The sequence below is a fragment of the Bombina bombina genome, chromosome 10 (assembly GCF_027579735.1).
Source record: "Bombina bombina isolate aBomBom1 chromosome 10, aBomBom1.pri, whole genome shotgun sequence".
NCBI lineage: Eukaryota > Metazoa > Chordata > Amphibia > Anura > Bombinatoridae > Bombina > Bombina bombina.
In genome coordinates, this window is record NC_069508.1 from 160,132,846 (window position 1) to 160,156,093 (window position 23,248).

Sequence of the window (23,248 nt, forward strand, 5' to 3'; positions counted from 1 at the left end):
TATGTGTGCATGTGTTTATATGTATGTGTGCATGTTTTTATATGTATGTGTGCATGTGTTTATATGTATGTGTGCATGTGTTTATATATATGTGTGCATGTGTTTATATGTATGTGTGCATGTGTTTATATGTATGTGTGCATGTGTTTATATATATGTGTGCATGTGTTTATATGTATGTGTGCATGTGTTTATATGTATGTGTGCATGTGTTTATATGTATGTGTACATGTGTTTATATGTATGTGTGCATGTGTTTATATGTATGTGTGCATGTGTTTATATGTATGGATACTATGTGTGCATGTGTTTATATGTATGTGTGCATGTGTTTATATGTATGTGTTTATATGTATGTGTGCATGTTTTTATATGTATGTGTGCATGTGTTTATATGTATGTGTGCGTTTATATATATGTGTGCATGTGTTTATATGTATGTGTGCATGTGTTTATATGTATGTGTGCATGTGTTTATATGTATGTGTGCATGTGTTTATATGTGTGTGTGTGTGTATATAAATGTGTATGATGTTTTATATGTGTATATGTTTATAAATATGTGTGTGTATGTATATAACTGTGTATGTACAGTATATATATGTGTGTGTGTGTATGTATATAACTGTGTATGTACAGTATGTGTGTATGTATATAACTGTGAATGTACAGTATATATGTGTATGTGTATAACTGTATGTTTGTGTGTGTATGTGTATTACTGTGTGTGTTTATATGTGTTTGTATCTATATCTGTTTTTATATTTGTATATATGTGTATGTATATACACGTGTGTATGTTTATATGTGAGTATAAATAAATGTGAGTGTGTTTGTATATGTGTATTTGTATCTTTGTCTGTATATACATTTGTGTGTGTGCATGTGTGTGTTTATATGTGTTTTGTATATATGCACACATGCATACACTCATACATATACACCCACCTATGCACACATACATACACACATATATGTGTTTTACAGCTTGATATAAAGATGCTTGAACTTTCATTCATATGGTTTTTTTTGTGTTTTGTTCTGTGTCCTAGCTAAGTATTTATCTGTGTAAGTATCACAGATATATATAATGTTATACTCAATAGTTGTCTCATACGTACAGGTATAGCCTTACACTATGGCAGGGGAAGTCAGACCCGGTCACACTGAAGGATCTGCTCTGCATTCGAGATAGCTCATCACCTGAGAAGATTTATTATGATATCTATGAGCCTCTGCTGTCTGAGTTCAAGGAAGCTGTGTGTAAGTGGCATTTAGAGCAGTGGGTGGTCCCGAGTCTGTCCTGTAGGTCTTCAGCCATCGCTTCTATGTGCTTAGCTGAGCGTGTAAACATTTTTGTCCATCAGTTGTTTCTTTGCTGCAGTGCTGTTTATATATATATATATATATATATATATATATATATATATATATATATATACTGTATATATATATATAATACTGTGTGTGTATATATTTATATAAATAATGGTGTATATATATATATACTGTATATACACCACATGTTATAACCATAGTTAAAAGAGAATCTTAGAACTATCAATTGGATGATATTAATATTACAAACTTCATACTAATCCCAATATATATTATATGTATTGTGAGGGTTGATATGAAGTTTGTATTAGAAATATAAATTGGATAATATTAATACACTTCTATTTTAACTATCGGATAGATTACGAGTTTTGCGTTATGAGCGGCTCAGTGCTAACTTGCAAGTTATTTCCACCGCTCACCTCCCTATAGCGCTGCTATTACAGGTTTGCATAAACCCGGCGTTAGCAGGCAATATGGCAGCGTTGAGCAAAATTGAGCTCCATAACACCCTCAAATACCAGCGCTAACCACCCACTAACTTTAACATAATTAAAATAAATCTAAATCAAAATTACAATTAATACCTAAATAATTCCTTTTTAAAACTAAATACTTACCTGTAAAATAAACCCTAAGCTAGCTACAATATAATAGTTACATTGTAGCTATCTTAGGTTTTATTTTTATTTCACAGCTAAGTTTGTATTTATTTTAACTAGATAGAATAGTTAGTAAATAGTTATTAACTATTTACTAGCTACCTAGTTAAAATAAATACAAAGTTACCTGTAAAATAAAACCTAACCTGAGTTACACTAACACCTAACATTACTCTAAAATTAAATAAATTACATTAATTAAATACAATGAACTAAATTACAAAAAAAAAAAATAAACACTAAATTACACAAAATAAAAAATAAATTATCAAATATTTAAACTAATTACACCTAATCTAATAGCCCTATCAAAATAAAAAAGCCCCCCCCCAAAATAAAAAAAAATCTAGCCTAAACTAAACTGCCAATTGCCCTTAAAAGGGCCTTTTGCGGGGCATTGCCCCAAAGAAATCAGCTCTTTTACCTGTAAAAAAAATACAAACAACCCCCCAACAGTAAAACCCACCACCCACACAACCAAACCCCCCAAATAAAAAAACCTAAGTTCCCCATTGCCCTGAAATGGGCATTTGGATGGGCATTGCCCTTAAAAGGGCATTTAGCTCTTTTTCAGCCCAAACCCTAAGCTAAAAATAAAACCCACCCAATAAGCCCTTAAAAAAACCTAACACTAACCCCCGAAGATCAACTTACAGTTTTTGAAAACCGGATATCCATCCTCAACGAAGCCGGGAGAAGTCTTCATCCAAGCCGCAAGAAGTCCTCAACGAAGCCGGTAGAAGTCTTCATCCAAACGGCAAGAAGTGGTCCTCCAGACGGGCAGAAGTCTTCATCCAGACGGCATCTTCTATCTTCATCCTTCCGACACGGAGCGTCTCCATCTTCAAGACATCCGGCACGGAGCATCCTCTTCTGTCGATGGCTCTTCAACAATGAAGGTTCCTTTAAGGGACGTCATCCAAGATGGCGTCCCTTGAATTCCGATTGGCTGATAGAATTCTATCAACGAATTGGAATTAAAGGTGAATAAATCCTATTGGCTGATGCAATCATCCAATAGGATTGAGCTTCAATCCTATTGGCTGATCCAATCAGCCAATAGGATTGAGCTTGCATTCTATTGGCTGATTGGAACAGCCAATAGAATGCAACTCAATCCTATTGGCTGATATTGTTGTTTTTTATTTTTAAAAATGTAGCATTTTTACTAAATAAAAAATAACTGCACTAGGCAGTTTTTAAGAGCTAAAGTTGGCGGGAGTGGGGTGTTAGAAAAAAAAAACGGCACTGAAAAGTACCTTTACATTGTAGTCTATGGGGACTGTGTGTTCCCAGTAAATAAATATGTATGTGAATATATACATATATATTTATGTGTTAATATGTGTATACACGTATAAACACAGAAATATATATGTATATACTCATATACATATATCTTTAAATCTGCTGTCCATTGCTGCGTGATTTACCCCCTTTGCTGCGCTACGTTATCATGCTGTGTCTCACGGCATGAGAACAAGGCTACCATTGGAGCCTATGGAAGCGCGCTTTATTGAGTGCAAAGCTTCCATGCAATGTGAATGCAAGCTCACGTTCGCATTGCGCCGGACTTAAAATAGCAGAGCATAATTGTGCAATTTTGCGCTCCACTCGTAATCTAGCCCTTAATTAGTGGGCATTTCGGGTTTTCCCCACCACCCATATACTCCATATATACTTGCAGAATACTACAGTACCTGATGAGTCAGCCGGCTGTTAGCTGTGCTGCTTGCCTTATCTGCTGGGTGACTGAGTGCCAGGGTCAGCAAGTGGGGATCTGGCAATCCCAGGTACCCTGCAGAGTAGTCATCCAGCAGGTAAGTGCTTCCCGTGCAGGTGAGAATAATAAAATGCTGTAATGTGCCAGGGTATTTTCTTAGTGCCGTCGCTTGCACAGAACTATGTGTTTACCCCTCGAGTTGGGAAACATATGATACAAAGTGAGCAGAGTGCGTAGCTCAGCTGCGGACAAACATTTTTTTATCTTGTGCGTCACTCGCGCAGCCTCTGTTACCCACCTCTAGCTGATGATAATATGAATCTGACGTAGGGTACCAGCTGTCCTGGACGGGTGGAGTCACACAGTGGCCCTTTCCATAAAGCTCCATCTTAGGCCCTACACTCCAATATATATTTCTTGCACTTGATTTCCTTGGATGCCAGAAGCACAACACAATGGTTCCATTGAACACACACAGCAGTGCATTAACTACTCACATGACTGCCAGTAATGTGCATTGTCACTTATTTCTGGGTCATATTTATTGTGCATAGAGGTAGACGGCCTTTAACAAACGACATTTTAGTCTCCAGTATTTTTTAATACATTTTACTTTATAGCTTGCTGAAATACTGTACAGTTTAGATGGTTCCTATCAGGGGTTAAACATATTGCTATAATGTAACAACATACTCTCTAACACAGAACAGCATTTTCTGTTTGCCATCATTGCCCCTTTAGCTGTCAGATCATTCCAAAAACTGCAGCCAATAAGTTACAATCCAGAATGACACCCACATAGTGTCAAGCGCCTGTCACTTTCTTTTCTCCAGTGGGTGAAAACAGAAAGAGGTGCTTTTATTCCGGGGGAAGTTTGCTGAAGTATTTCCATCCAGAGGATGAAGATGGACTTCTAGTGAAATGGTACGAGGCCAAAGGCAACCTCTCTTCTGTGCTGCGTCTCCTGCGTGGTGAGTGTTGTATACGTCCGTACTCACACACATGCACACAGGCATCATATTATACCTGCACATAGACTCACATGCACACAGACATGATATTATACATGCACATAGACTCACATGCACACAGACATGATATTATACCTGCACATAGACTCACGTGCACACAGACATGATATTATACATGCACATAGACTCACATGCACACAGACATGATATTATACATGCACATAGACTCACATGCACACAGACATGATATTATACATGCACATAGACTCACATGCACACAGACATGATATTATACATGCACATAGACGCACATGCACACAGACATGATATTATACATGCACATAGACTCACATGCACACAGACATGATATTATACATGCACATAGACTCACATGCACACAGACATGATATTATACATGCACATAGACTCACATGCACACAGACATGATATTATACCTGCACATAGACTCACATGCACACAGACATGATATTATACATGCACATAGACTCACATGCACACAGACACATGTAAATACATAATATTATACACACACATACACTCACATGCACACAGACATGATATTATACATGCACATAGACTCACATGCACAGACACATGATATTATACATGCACATAGACTCACATGCACACAGACATGATATTATACATGCACATAGACTCACATGCACACAGACATGATATTATACATGCACACAGACTCACATGCACACAGACATGATATTATACATGCACATAGACTCACATGCACACAGACATATTATACATGCACATAGACTCACATGCACATAGACTCACATGCACACAGACATGATATTATACATGCACATAGACTCACATGCACACAGACATGATATTATACCTGCACATAGACTCACATGCACACAGACATGATATTATACATGCACATAGACTCACATGCACACAGACACATGTAAATACATAATATTATACACACACATACACTCACATGCACACAGACATGATATTATACATGCACACAGACTCACATGCACACAGACATGATATTATACATGCACACAGACTCACATGCACACAGACATGATATTATACATGCACACAGACTCACATGCACACAGACATGATATTATACATGCACACAGACTCACATGCACACAGACATGATATTATACCTGCACACAGACTCACATGCACACAGACATGATATTATACATGCACATAGACTCACATGCACACAGACATATTATACATGCACATAGACTCACATGCACACAGACATGATATTATTCATGCACATAGACTCACATGCACACAGACATGATATTATACATGCACATAGACTCACATGCACACAGACATGATATTATACCTGCACATAGACTCACATGCACACAGACATGATATTATACATGCACATAGACTCACATGCACACAGACACATGTAAATACATAATATTATACACACATGCACTGTTGGACACAGACATGATATTATACATGCACATAGACTCACATGCACAGACACATGTACATACATCATATTATACACTCACATGCACATGTACATACATGATATTATACCTGCACATAGATTCACATGCACACAGACATGATATTATACATGCACACAGACTCACATGCACACAGACATGATATTATACCTGCACATAGACTCACATGCACACAGACATGATATTATACATGCACATAGACTCACATGCACACAGACATGATATTATACATGCACACAGACTCACATGCACACAGACATGATATTATACATGCACATACACTCACATGCACACAGACATGATATTATACATGCACATAGACTCACATGCACACACACATGATATTATACATGCACATAGACTCACATGCACACACACATGATATTATACATGCACATAGACTCACATGCACACACACATGATATTATACATGCACATAGACTCACATGCACACAGACATGATATTATACATGCACATAGACTCACGTGCACACAGACATGATATTATACATGCACATAGACTCACGTGCACACAGACATGATATTATACATGCACATAGACTCACGTGCACACAGACATGATATTATACATGCACATAGATTCACGTGCACACAGACATGATATTATACCTGCACATAGATTCACATGCACACAGACATGATATTATACATGCACATAGACTCACATGCACACAGACATGATATTATACATGCCACACAGACATGATATTATACATGCACACAGACTCACATGCACACAGACATGATATTATACATGCACACAGACTCACATGCACACAGACATGATATTATACATGCACACAGACTCACATGCACACAGACATGATATTATACCTGCACACAGACTCACATGCACACAGACATGATATTATACCTGCACACAGACTCACATGCACACAGACATGATATTATACCTGCACATAGACTCACATGCACACAGACATGATATTATACCTGCACATAGACTCACATGCACACATACATGATATTATACCTTCACATAGACTCACATGCACACAGACATATTATACCTGCACATAGACTCACATGCACACAGACATGATATTATACCTGCACATAGACTCACATGCACACAGACATGATATTATACCTGCACATAGACTCACATGCACACAGAATTGATATTATACATGCACATAGACTCACATGCACACAGACATATTATACATGCACATAGACTCACATGCACACAGACTCACGTGCACACAGACATGATATTATACATGCACATAGACTCACATGCACACAGACATGATATTATACCTGCACATAGACTCACATGCACACAGACATGATATTATACATGCACATAGACTCACATGCACACAGACATGATATTATACATGCACACAGACTCACATGCACACAGACATGATATTATACATGCACACAGACTCACATGCACACAGACATGATATTATACATGCACACAGACTCACATGCACACAGACATGATATTATACATGCACACAGACTCACATGCACACAGACATGATATTATACCTGCACACAGACTCACATGCACACATACATGATATTATACATGCACATAGACTCACATGCACACAGACATATTATACATGCACATAGACTCACATGCACACAGACATGATATTATACCTGCACATAGATTCACATGCACACAGACATTATATTATACATGCACATACACTCACATGCACACAGACATGATATTATACATGCACATAGACTCACATGCACACACACATGATATTATACATGCACATAGACTCACATGCACACACACATGATATTATACATGCACATAGACTCACGTGCACACAGACATGATATTATACATGCACATAGACTCACATGCACACACACATGATATTATACATGCACATAGACTCACATGCACACAGACATGATATTATACATGCACATAGACTCACGTGCACACAGACATGATATTATACATGCACATAGACTCACGTGCACACAGACATGATATTATACATGCACATAGACTCACGTGCACACAGACATGATATTATACATGCACATAGATTCACGTGCACACAGACATGATATTATACCTGCACATAGATTCACATGCACACAGACATGATATTATACATGCACATAGACTCACATGCACACAGACATATTATACATGCACACAGACATGATATTATACATGCACACAGACTCACATGCACACAGACATGATATTATACATGCACACAGACTCACATGCACACAGACATGATATTATACATGCACACAGACTCACATGCACACAGACATGATATTATACCTGCACACAGACTCACATGCACACAGACATGATATTATACCTGCACACAGACTCACATGCACACAGACATGAGACATATTATACCTGCACATAGACTCACATGCACACAGACATGATATTATACCTGCACATAGACTCACATGCACACAGACATGATATTATACCTACACATAGACTCACATGCACACAGAATTGATATTATACATGCACATAGACTCACATGCACACAGACATGATATTATACATGCACATAGACTCACATGCACACAGACATGATATTATACCTGCACATAGACTCACATGCACACAGACATGATATTATACATGCACATAGACTCACATGCACACAGACACATGTAAATACATAATATTATACACACATGCACTGTTGCACACAGACATGATATTATACATGCACATAGACTCACATGCACAGACACATGTAAATACATAATATTATACACACATATACACTCACATGCACACAGACACATGTACATACATCATATTATACACTCACATGCACATGTACATACATCATATTATACTCACATACACATACATGATATTATACACACCATACACTCACATGCACACAGACACATGTACATACATAATATTATACACACATACTCACATGCACACAGACACATGTACATACATGATATTATACACACAATACACTCACATGCACACCGACACATGTAAATACATAATATTATACACTCACATGCACACAGACATGTAAATACATAATATTATACACACACATGCACACAGACATGTAAATACATAATATTATACACTCACGTGCACACATACACATGTACATACATGATATTATACACACACATGCACACAGACACATGTACATACATGATATTATACACACAGACACATGTACATACATGATATTATACACACATACACCCACATGCACAGACACATGTAAATATATATTATACACACACATACACTCACATGCAAATACATAATATTTCTCCTGTTAAGTGTGGTCAGTCCTCGGGTCATCATTACTTGTGGGATATTTGCTCCTCCCCAACAGGAAGTGCAAGAGGATCACCCAGCAGAGCTGCTATATAGCTCCTCCCCTCTACGTCACACCCAGCCATTCTCTTGCACCCAACTAATAGATAGGATGTGTGAGAGGACTGTGGTGATTATACTTAGTTTTTATAACTTCAATCAAAAGTTTGTTATTTTAAAACAGCACCGGAGTGTGTTGTTCCTTCTCAGGGAGAATTTGAAGAAGAATCTACCTGAGTTTTTGTATGATTTTAGCCGGAGTAGTTAAGATCATTTTGCTGTTCTCGGCCATCTGAGGAGTGAGGTAAACTTCAGATCAGGGGACAGCGGGCAGGTTCACCTGCAAAGAGGTATGTAGCAGCATATTATTTTCTGAGGAATGGAATTGACTGAGAAAATACTGCCAATACCTATATAATGTAAGTTCAGCCTTAAATGCAGTAGCAGCAACTGGTATCAGGCTGTCATGTATGTATATTTACACTTCAGTATTCTGGGGAATGGCACTTCACTGGGATAATACTGTATGCATAAAACTTTAGCCTATCTTGCAGTGAGAACGACTAGCAGCAGGCTTTCTATGACAATTCATTTATTTGATGTTAAACGTTTTGCTGGCATGTTAAATCGTTTAATTTTCTGAGGTACTGGGTGAAAAATTGTTTTGGGCACTGTTTTTTTCCACTTGGCGGTCATTTTATTTAATTTAAAACAGTTTACTGATCTCCCTCACTGTTGTGTGTGAGGGGGAGGGGCTTAATTTGGCGCTTTTGCTACGCATCAGAAATTCAGTCACAAGTCTGTTTTCTTCCCTGCATGATCCGGTTCGTCTCTACAGAGCTCAAGGGTCTTCAAAAATTATTTTGAGGGAGGTAATCACTCACAGCAGACCTGTGAGATTGTGCTTTGACTGTGATAAAAAACGTTATATTCTGTACATTTTTTCTGCTATTTAAGGGTTAGTTATCCATTGCTAATGGGGGCAATCCTTTGCTAAAATTGTGTTTTTACCAGATAGAATTTGATTTTATAGTTTCTCCGGTTTATTGTTACTCAACTGTCATAACTTTTTCTGTGCTTCTTAAAGGCACAGTACGTTTTTCATATTATTTGTAAATTGAATTGAAAAGTATTTCCAAGTTTGCTGGTTTAATTGCTAGTGTGTTAAACATGTCTGACTCAGAGGAATATCTCTGCGCTATATGTGCTAAAGCCAAAGTGGAGCCCAATAGAAATTTATGTACTAATTGCATTGATGCTACTTTAAATAAAAGTCAATCTGTACAAATTGAACATCATTCACCAAACAACGAGAGGAAAGTTATGCCGACTAACTCTCCTCACGTGTCAGTACCTGCATCTCCCGCTCGGGAGGTGCGTGATATTGTAACGCCGGGTACTTCAGGGCGGCCATTACAAATCACATTACAGGACATGGCTAATGTTATGACTGAAGTTTTGTCTAAATTACCAGAACTTAGAGGGAAGCGTGATCACTCTGGGGTGAGAACAGAGTGCGCTGATAATAATAGGGCCATGTCAGATACTGCGTCACAGTATGCAGAACATGAGGACGGAGAGCTTCAATCTACAGGTGACGGTTCTGATCCCAATAGAGTGGATTCAGACATTTCTAATTTTAAGTTTAAGCTTGAAAACCTCCACGTACTGCTAGGGGAGGTATTAGCGGCTCTGAATGATTGTAACACCGTTGCAATCCCAGAGAAATTATGTAGGCTGGATAGATACTATGCGGTACTGGCGAGTACTGACGTATTTCCTATACCTAAGAGGCTTACAGAGATAATTACTAAGGAGTGGGATAGGCCCGGTGTACCCTTTTCCCCCCCTCCTGTATTTAGAAAAATGTTTCCAATAGACGCCACCACACGGGACTTATGGCAGACGGTCCCTAAGGTGGAGGGAGCGGTTTCTACTCTGGCTAAGCGTACCACTATCCCGGTGGAGGATAGCTGTGCCTTTTCAGATCCAATGGATAAAAAATTAGAGGGTTACCTTAAGAAAATGTTTGTTCAACAAGGTTTTATATTGCAACCCCTTGCATGTATTGCGTCTGTCACGGCCGCGGCCGCTTTTTGGTCCGAGTCCCTGGAAGAGACTCTTGACTCAATAACTATAGATGAGATTTCAAACAAGCTTAAAACACTTAAGCTAGCTAATTCATTTGTTTCAGATGCCGTAGTACATTTAACTAAACTTACGGCTAAGAATTCCGGATTCGCCATTCAGGCACGCAGAGCACTGTGGCTAAAATCCTGGTCAGCTGACGTTACTTCTAAATCTAAGTTACTTAACATACCTTTCAAAGGGCAGACCTTATTCGGGCCCGGTTTGAAAGAAATTATCACTGACATTACAGGAGGTAAAGGCCATGCCCTGCCTCAAGACAGAGCCAAACCTAGGGCTAGACAGTCTAATTTTCGTTCCTTTCGTAATTTCAAGGCAGGAGCAGCATCAACTTCCTCTACACCAAAACAGGAAGGAGCTGTTGCTCGCTACAGACAAGGCTGGAGACCTAACCAGTTCTGGAACAAGGGCAAGCAGGCCAGAAAACCTGCTGCTGCCCCTAAGACAGCATGAATTGAGGGCCCCCGATCCGGGAACGGATCTAGTGGGGGGCAGACTTTCTCTCTTCGCCCAGGCTTGGGCAAGAGATGTCCAGGATCCCTGGGCGTTAGAGATCATATCTCAGGGATATCTTCTGGACTTCAAATCCTCTCCCCCAAAAGGGAGATTTCATCTGTCAAGGTTGTCGACAAACCAAATAAAGAAAGAGGCGTTTCTACGCTGTGTACAAGATCTTTTACTAATGGGAGTGATCCATCCGGTTCCGCGGTCGGAACACGGACAGGGGTTTTACTCAAATCTGTTTGTGGTTCCCAAGAAAGAAGGAACCTTCAGACCAATCTTGGATTTAAAGATCCTAAACAAATTCCTAAGAGTTCCATCGTTCAAAATGGAAACTATTCCGACAATCCTACCCATGATCCAAAAGGGTCAGTACATGACCACAGTGGATTTAAAGGATGCTTACCTTCACATACCGATTCACAGAGATCATTACCGGTATCTAAGGTTTGCCTTCCTAGACAGGCATTACCAGTTTGTAGCTCTTCCATTCGGATTGGCTACGGCTCCAAGAATCTTCACAAAGGTTCTGGGTGCTCTTCTGGCGGTACTAAGACCGCAAGGAATTTCGGTAGCTCCGTACCTAGACGACATTCTGATACAAGCTTCAAGCTTTCAAACTGCCAAGTCTCATACAGAGTTAGTACTGGCATTTCTAAGGTCGCATGGGTGGAAGGTGAACGAAAAGAAGAGTTCTCTCTTTCCACTCACAAGAGTTCCCTTCTTGGGGACTCTTATAGATTCTGTAGAAATGAAGATCTACCTGACAGAAGACAGGTTAACAAAGCTTCAAAATGCTTGCCGTGTCCTTCATTCCATTCAACACCCGTCAGTGGCTCAATGCATGGAGGTGATCGGCTTAATGGTAGCGGCAATGGACATAGTACCCTTTGCACGCCTACATCTCAGACCGCTGCAATTGTGCATGCTAAGTCAGTGGAATGGGGATTACTCAGATTTGTCCCCTACTCTGAATCTGGATCAAGAGACCAGAAATTCTCTTCTATGGTGGCTTTCTCGGCCACATCTGTCCAGGGGGATGCCATTCAGCAGGCCAGATTGGACAATTGTAACAACAGACGCCAGCCTACTAGGTTGGGGCGCTGTCTGGAATTCTCTGAAGGCTCAGGGATCATGGACTCAGGAGGAGAGTCTCCTGCCAATAAACATTCTGGAATTGAGAGCAGTTCTCAATACCCTTCTGGCTTGGCCCCAGTTAACAACTCGGGGGTTCATCAGGTTTCAGTCGGACAACATCACGACTGTAGCTTACATCAACCATCAAGGAGGGACAAGAAGCTCCCTAGCGATGATGGAAGTATCAAAGATAATTCGCTGGGCAGAGTCTCACTCTTGCCACCTATCAGCAATCCACATCCCGGGAGTGGAGAACTGGGAGGCGGATTTCCTAAGTCGCCAGACTTTTCATCCGGGGGAGTGGGAACTTCATCCGGAGGTCTTTGCCCAAATACTTCGACGTTGGGGCAAACCAGAAATAGATCTCATGGCGTCTCGACAGAACGCCAAGCTTCCTTGTTACGGGTCCAGATCCAGGGATCCGGGAGCGGTCCTGGTAGATGCTTTGACAGCACCTTGGACCTTCGGGAGGGCTTATGTGTTTCCACCCTTCCCGATGCTTCCTCGATTGATTGCCAGGATCAAACAGGAGAGAGCATCGGTGATTCTAATAGCGCCTGCGTGGCCACGCAGGACCTGGTATGCAGATCTAGTGGACATGTCATCCTGTCCACCTTGGTCTCTGCCTCTGAGACAGGACCTTTTGATCCAGGGTCCCTTCAAACATCAAAATCTAATTTCTCTGAAGCTGACTGCCTGGAAATTGAACGCTTGATTTTATCAAAACGTGGATTTTCTGAGTCAGTAATTGATACCTTAATACAGGCTAGGAAGCCTGTTACCAGAAAGATTTACCATAAAATATGGCGTAAATACTTATATTGGTGCGAATCCAAAGGTTACTCTTGGAGTAAGGTTAGGATTCCTAGGATATTGTCTTTTCTACAAGAAGGTTTAGAAAAGGGTTTATCCGCTAGTTCCTTAAAGGGACAGATCTCAGCTCTGTCCATTCTTTTACACAAACGTCTGTCAGAAGTTCCAGACGTTCAGGCTTTTTGTCAGGCTTTGGCCAGGATTAAGCCTGTGTTTAAAACTGTTGCTCCGCCATGGAGTTTAAACTTAGTTCTTAACGTTTTACAGGGTGTTCCGTTTGAACCCCTTCATTCCATTGATATCAAATTGTTATCTTGGAAAGTTCTGTTTTTAATGGCTATTTCCTCGGCTCGAAGAGTCTCTGAGTTATCTGCCTTACATTGTGATTCTCCTTATCTGATTTTTCATTCAGACAAGGTAGTTCTGCGTACTAAACCTGGGTTCTTACCTAAGGTGGTCACTAACAGGAATATCAATCAAGAGATTGTTGTTCCATCTTTGTGTCCTAATCCTTCTTCGAAGAAGGAACGACTTCTACACAATCTGGATGTAGTTCGTGCCCTGAAATTTTATTTACAGGCAACTAAAGATTTTCGACAAACGTCTTCCCTGTTTGTCGTTTATTCTGGTCAGAGGAGAGGTCAAAAAGCTTCTGCTACCTCTCTCTCTTTTTGGCTTCGTAGCATAATACGTTTAGCTTATGAGACTGCTGGACAGCAGCCTCCTGAAAGAATTACAGCTCATTCTACTAGAGCTGTGGCTTCCACTTGGGCCTTTAAGAATGAGGCCTCTGTTGAACAGATTTGCAAGGCTGCAACTTGGTCTTCTCTTCATACTTTTTCCAAATTTTCCAAATTTGACACTTTTGCTTCTTCGGAGGCTGTTTTTGGGAGAAAGGTTCTTCAGGCAGTGGTTCCTTCCGTATAAAGATCCTGCCTGTCCCTCCCGTCATCCGTGTACTTTAGCTTTGGTATTGGTATCCCACAAGTAATGATGACCCGTGGACTGACCACACTTAACAGGAGAAAACATAATTTATGCTTACCTGATAAATTCCTTTCTCCTGTAGTGTGGTCAGTCCACGGCCCGCCCTGTTTTTTATGGCAGGTCTAAATTTTTAAATTATACTCCAGTCACCACTGCACCCTTTAGCTTCTCCTTTCTCGTTGGTTCTCGGTCGAATGACTGGGTGTGATGTAGAGGGGAGGAGCTATATAGCAGCTCTGCTGGGTGATCCTCTTGCACTTCCTGTTGGGGAGGAGCAAATATCCCACAAGTAATGATGACCCGTGGACTGACCACACTACAGGAGAAAGGAATTTATCAGGTAAGCATAAATTATGTTTTTACATGCACATACACTCACATGCAAATACATAATATTTTACATGCACATATACTCACATGCACACAGACACATGTACATACATGATATTATACACACAGACACATGTACATACATGATATTATACACACAATACACTCACATGCACACAGACACATGTACATACATGGTATTATATGCACACAGACATGTACATACATAATATTATACACACATGCACATGTACATACATGATATTATACACACAGACACATGTACATACATAATATTATACACACATACACTCACATGCGCGCACACACATGTACATACATGATATACACACATATACATGTACATACATGATATTATACACACAATACACTCACATGCACAGACACATGTAAATACATAATATTATACACACGCATACACTCACATGCACACAGACATGTACATACATGATATTATACACACACATGCACACAGACACATGTACATACATAATATTATACACGCACATACACTCACATGCACACAGACATGTTCATACATATTATACACACATGCACACAGACACGTGTACATACATGATATTATACACACACATACACTCACATGCACAGACACATGTACATACATAATATTATACACACACATACACTCACATGCACACAGACATGTTCATACATATTATACACACATGCACACAGACACGTGTACATACATGATATTATACACACACATACACTCACATGCACAGACACATGTAAAAACATGATATTATACACACACTCACATGCACAGACTCATGTAAATACATGATATTATACACTCACATGCACACAGACACATGTAAATACATAATATTATACACACACATACACTCACATGCACACAGACACATGTAAATAGATAATATTATACACACACATACACATGTAGATACATAATATTATACACACAGACACATGTAAATACATGATATTATACACACACATACACATGTACATATATATTATACACAAACACACAGTGACAGATACATGTACATACATGATATTATACACACACGTGTTTCTCACACACATGCACTCATATGCACACAGACACACACATACATATTTTCACACTCACATGCACAGACGCACATACATTCTCACTTAAACACATGCACACAGACACACACATACATGATATTATACACACACACGTGTTTCTCACTCATACAAAACAATAAATAACAATCACTTGGGAATTTTCAGACGCTTAAAACATTTAAATAGATTAAAACAATTTTCTAAAAAAGGCATTAGCTTTGTCATCCGAATCCCTACAGTCTGCTGTAAACTGGTTCAGTAATCTTTATGAAGTTAGGTAGGGAAATGCAGGTTGTGGGATAGAATATTCATTTGCTTAGTCTGATAAAAACGTGTATTAATTCTAAAATAAAGCCACAGACGGCACACAGAGAGCTCATATCACCTGCATACATGACACACTGATACGTTATGACATTATAAAATGGAAATGGCAAAATAACTTAACAAGTGTCTATATAGCGCATGAGATTCAGCATCCTGCTGCTTCACAGACTGTCACAGGTTCAAGTCCCAGTAGCCATTGGGTGACAAGAACACCTTAGGTAGTTTACAGTGTATGTTATGTTAATCTAAAATAAATACATGAATATTGTGTGGCTCTTAAATATCTCCAAGTTGCTGTATTACTCGTCTTCCTAAAGACTACAGCAAGATGTGATTGTAAAATATTCTTTATCTAGGATCATGTATGCGTGGATATGGATATCTGTGTGTGTATATATATATATATATACTGTACACTACACACACAAAACACATTGTTGCGTTATTGTCAAGCTAAAGTTCTTGGTTACCATACAGAGATAAATGTGCGTTTCTTTTCTCTTTGTTACAGAGAGCTCTGGCATGGTAACGCTCCACATTGAGTTACAGAAAATCAGTTCCATCTCGGTTCCTGTGCTCAGCCTGGCAAACTCCCCAACTGTGCTCACATTAGAGGATTGTCTTGAGGAAATCATTTCCGGCCCTAATACTTGGGGGATTTTGCTAAAGATAAATGATCAGGTGACTCTGAATTGGACACTGACCATACTCCGAAAGCTTCATGACCAAAGCCCTTTGTTGTTCCCCATCTGGATCAGTATGGACGTCTCTCATGGGAGTTTCAGCACTCCAGGTTACATTGAGGGCAAGGAATTTATCCGCACCATCAATGACATTTTTCCTTATGTTACAGTTGCCCCTGGATGGCCAGTGGAAGCTCTTAGCCTGGGGTACACTGAGCTGCTTGTGCAGGACATGCTCTCTCTATGTGGGGGGATATGGCAGGACGTTTCCTTCCAGCTGAGTGCTGTAGCCTTAGGGACGTCATGGCTGAACTCTGTGACGCTCCTGGAGGCCTCACCTTCATTCTCTATCACCGTGGAGCACAGTCCTGAGCAAGGCACCTTTATGGATGGCTATAAAGGACTAATGGCAATCCGATCTCACACAGAAAATAGAGTCTACTATAAACTACCACAAGACTACAGTGAATTACTGCTAGAGAACATATTCACATCATAATCAGAATGGGAATTAGTTACATATCTCAGGGGCAGCAGTGACATTCCCACTGGGCTCATTTCAGTACCTCCATGTTGTAGCTGCATAGGAGAAATGACAGGACAATTACACTGCTTGTGCCAATCTAATATTAAATATTTAGACAGACAGCCTTATCAAAACTGACCTGAACATTGGGTTTATTTAAATAAGGGGCTCCAGCAACAGGCTTCTACTTGCAGATGTGCCCCATTTAATATAGTTTCTACCTCTGGTAATTCCCTCGCCTCCCACAGTTTTCTACAGCACCTCCCTGTCTCTTAAGTGTCTCTGAAGATTGTTCATCCACCATGGGATTAGCTCATCCCAGTGCTGCTATCGCCAGGGTCAATATCTGCCCTCACGTTACCCTTCAACCTCATCCTGTATTTTGCTTTGTTTTAAATAACCTTTTGGACTCTTAGTAGTTAAACATTAAATTTCAGACATATTCTGTCACACATGTATTTTATTCCCAGCAGGCTTTGCAACATGTAACCTCATTGATGTAAAAAAAACAAAACACTACCCAGAATGAAAAGTTTATTTTATTGACAGTTTCACAATGTTTATTACAAATAATATAATGATGCTGGTGACACTATTGTGTTAAACTCTCACAATTTCCTTCTAAAACACTGTATTAAAGTTATACAAACAGTTATTTTATGAACAGTCAAAAATGAAAACTTTATTGCAACATGTTGTGCGCATTTAATTTGTAAACAGTTTTTTTCCAATACACACACAATACGCATTTATTGGCAGATCCTATGTTTGTAAATGACACATTTGTGGAAATCAGATATACACATGTATGTTTTATATAAAGAACATTTGTTAAAAACAATGATTCTGTTCTACATTTTGTCAGTTTGCTCATTTCTGCTTTTTATTTTACAGCCTGGTGCTCTGTTTACCTTGGGGGTTTGTTTCACCCTGTTAAAAAGACTTAAAATGATATTAACGCCATTTGTAATTACACACAAGATTACAAAAGATCTATGTACACAAGAAAGGTTTTAACATAATTTAACAATGTAATGTTGTTTACAGCATTTGCTGTATTTTTCTATTTCCAAGCAGTCCAATGATACACCCTTTACATTCCACCTGGATATACTTACAGTATTTATTTTCCTGTAACCAATCATGAGTCAGATGTAAAACTCCTGCACTGATCTAAATAATGTGTAGCAGTTAAACTGTAAAACAATTAAAGGGGCAGTAAATTATATCATGCTTCTAAAAATGTTAAAATATTTTGCATTAACACAAGTAAAGTTAAAGCTGTTTATTTTTATTTTAAAGCTAACAAGAAGTGCAAATGGGACTTAAAGGCACAGTCTACAATATAATTTTTATTGTTTTAAAAGATCGATAATCCCTTTATTACCCATTCTCCAGTTTTGCATAACCAGCATGGTTATATTAAAGGGATAGGAAAGTTAAAATTAAACTTGCATGATTCAGATAGAGCATGTCATTTTAAGACCCTTTTAAATTCACTTCTATTTTCAAATGTGCTTCGTTCTCTTAGTATCCCTTGTTAAAAAATGAATACGCACACATCATACACTAGTGGGAGCTGCTGCTAATTGGTGCCTGCACACATTTGTCTCTTGTGATTGGCTAAATAGATATTTTCAGCTTCCTGTCAGTAGGGCAATGCTGTCCCTTTAGCAATGGATAACAAGAGAATGAAGAAAATTTGATAATAGAATTAAATTGGAAAGTTGTTTAAAATTGTATGTTCTATCTGAATCATAAAAGAAAATTTTGGGATTTTCTATCCCTTTAATATTTTTTTTCCTCTGTGATTACCTTGTATCTAAGCATCTTCTGACAGCCCCCTGATCACATGACTTAATTTATCTATTGACTTGCATTTAGTACTGTTGTGCTAAATCTTAAATAACTCCCCGGCGTGAACACATTGTTATCAATATGGCCCACATGAACTAGAAGTCTCCTATTGTGAAAAGCCAATAAAAAAGCATGTGATAAGAGGCTGTCTATAGTGACTTAGAAACAGGCAGGAACTTAGAGGTTTAAATGTTATAAAGTATATTAATATAACTATGGTGGTTGTGCAAAGCTGGGGAATAGGTAGTAAAGGCATTATCTATCTTTTTAAACAATAACAATTTTAGTGTAGACTGTCCCTTTAAGGACTGACTGCTCATTGCATGATAAGCAGAATTCCCACTGCTGTACTAGCAATTGGTTTTCTCCCTCTGGACAAGTAAGTTTATAGGGAGTCTGGACTGGTAAGTTTTTTTCCTCTGGACTAGAAAGTTTATATGGAATCTGGACTAGTAAATTGTATCCCTATAGACTAGTAAATTTATAGGGAATCTGGACTAGTAAATTGTATCCCTATAGACTAGTAAATTTATATGTAATCTGGACTAGTAAATTGTATCCCTATAGACTAGTAAATTTATATGTAATCTGGACTAGTAAATTGTATCCCTATAGACTAGTAAGTTTATATGGAATCTGGACTAGTACATTTTGTCCCTCTGGACTAGTAAGTTTATAGGGATTCTGGACTAGTAAGTTTTTCCCCTGACTAATAAATTACAGTGATACTTTTACATCCCTGTATATAATGTTGCTATATAATGTTACCCAGTCTTAGATGTTGCCATTGTTATTAATATAGTCTATAGTATGTTTCCTCTCTCTAGACTAGTACGGTTCCTCTCTCTAGACTAGTACGGTTTCTCTCTCTAGACTAGTACGGTTCCTTCTCTCTAGACTAGTACGGTTCCTCTCTCTAGACTAGTACGGTTCCTCTCTCTAGACTAGTAAGTTATTTTCTCCCTATAGACTAGTACGGTTTCTCTCTCTAGACTAGTACGGTTTCTCTCTCTAGACTAGTAAGGTTCCTCTCTCTAGACTAGTACGGTTCCTCTCTCTAGACTAGTACGGTTTCTCTCTCTAGACTAGTAAGTTATTTTCTCCCTATAGACTAGTACGGTTTCTCTCTCTAGACTAGTACGGTTTCTCTCTCTAGACTAGTACGGTTCCTCTCTCTAGACTAGTACGGTTCCTCTCTCTAGACTAGTACGGTTCCGCTCTCTAGACTAGTACGGTTCCGCTCTCTAGACTAGTACGGTTCCGCTCTCTAGACTAGTACGGTTCCGCTCTCTAGACTAGTACGGTTTCTCTCTCTTTCTAGACTAGTACGGTTCCTCTCTCTCTAGACTAGTACGGTTCCTCTCTCTAGACTAGTACGGTTCCGCTCTCTAGACTAGTACGGTTCCGCTCTCTAGACTAGTACGGTTCCTCTCTCTAGACTAGTACGGTTTCTCTCTCTAGACTAGTACGGTTCCTCTCTCTAGACTAGTACGGTTTCTCTCTCTAGACTAGTAAGTTATTTTCTCCCTATAGACTAGTACGGTTCCTCTCTCTAGACTAGTACGGTTTCTCTCGCTAGACTAGTACGGTTTCTCTCGCTAGACTAGTACGGTTTCTCTCGCTAGACTAGTACGGTTTCTCTCTCTAGACTTGTACGGTTTCTCTCTCTAGTCTAGTAAGTTATTTTCTCCCTATAGACTAGTATGGTTTCTCTCTTTAGACTAGTACGGTTTCTCTCTCTAGACTAGTACGGTTTCTCTCTCTAGACTAGTACGGTTCCTCTCTCTAGACTAGTACGGTTCCTCTCTCTAGACTAGTACGTTTTCTCTCTCTAGACTAGTACGTACTCTAGGCTAGTAAGTTATTTTCTCCCTATAGACTAGTACGGTTTCTCTCTCTAGACTAGTAAGTTATTTTCTCCCTATAGACTAGTATGGTTTCTCTCTTTAGACTAGTACGGTTTCTCTCTCTAGACTAGTACGGTTTCTCTCTCTAGACTAGTACGGTTTCTCTCTCTAGACTAGTACGGTTTCTCTCTCTAGACTAGTACGGTTTCTCTCTCTAGACTAGTACGGTTTCTCTCTCTAGACTAGTACGGTTCCTCTCTCTAGACTAGTACGGTTCCTCTCTCTAGACTAGTACGGTTCCTCTCTCTAGACTAGTACGTTTTCTCTCTAGACTAGTACGTTATTTTCTCCCTATAGACTAGTACGGTTCCTCTCTCTAGACTAGTACGGTTCCTCTCTCTAGACTAGTACGGTTTCTCTCTCTCTAGACTCGTACGGTTTCTCTCTCTAGACTAGTAAGTTATTTTCTCCCTATAGACTAGTACGGTTCCTCTCTCTAGACTAGTACGGTTTCTCTCTCTAGACTAGTACGGTATTTTCTCCCTATAGACTAGTACGGTTCCTCTCTCTAGACTAGTACGTTTTCTCTCTCTAGACTAGTACGTTTTCTCTCTCTAGACTAGTACGTTTTCTCTCTCTAGACTAGTACATTTTCTCTCTCTAGACTAGTACGTTTTCTCTCTCTAGACTAGTACGTTATTTTCTCCCTATAGACTAGTACGGTTCCTCTCTCTAGACTAGTACGGTTCCTCTCTCTAGACTAGTACGGTTCCTCTCTCTAGACTTGTACGGTTTCTCTCTCTAGACTAGTACGGTTTCTCTCTCTAGACTAGTACGGTTTCTCTCTAGACTAGTACGGTTTCTCTCTCTAGACTCGTACGGTTTCTCTCTCTAGACTCGTAAGTTATTTTCTCCCTATAGACTAGTACGGTTCCTCTCTCTAGACTAGTATGGTTTCTCTCTCTAGACTAGTACGGTATTTTCTCCCTATAGACTAGTACGGTTTCTCTCTCTAGACTAGTACGGTTTCTCTCTCTAGACTAGTACGGTTCCTCTCTCTAGACTAGTACGGTTCCTCTCTCTAGACTAGTACGTTTTCTCTCTCTAGACTAGTACGTACTCTAGGCTAGTAAGTTATTTTCTCCCTATAGACTAGTACGGTTTCTCTCTCTAGACTAGTAAGTTATTTTCTCCCTATAGACTAGTATGGTTTCTCTCTTTAGACTAGTACGGTTTCTCTCTCTAGACTAGTACGGTTTCTCTCTCTAGACTAGTACGGTTTCTCTCTCTAGACTAGTACGGTTCCTCTCTCTAGACTAGTACGGTTCCTCTCTCTAGACTAGTACGTTTTCTCTCTCTAGACTAGTACGTTTTCTCTCTCTAGACTAGTACGTTATTTTCTCCCTATAG

At 39.3% G+C, this 23,248-nt stretch overlaps 1 protein-coding gene across 1 annotated transcript in view; it reads left to right on the forward strand.

The window, feature by feature from the left end:
- The window catches only part of FAM151A (family with sequence similarity 151 member A), an 80,632-nt gene extending 61,657 nt beyond the window's left edge, over window positions 1–18,975 (forward strand). Inside the window, exons 6-8 of the mRNA XM_053693432.1 lie at window positions 1,124–1,263; window positions 4,557–4,694; window positions 17,437–18,975. Of these exons, the coding sequence (XP_053549407.1) occupies window positions 1,124–1,263; window positions 4,557–4,694; window positions 17,437–18,107 (949 nt within the window). The 3' untranslated portion in view covers window positions 18,108–18,975. The remainder of the gene's footprint in view (window positions 1–1,123; window positions 1,264–4,556; window positions 4,695–17,436) is intronic.
- Window positions 18,976–23,248: the final 4,273 nt, after the last annotated feature.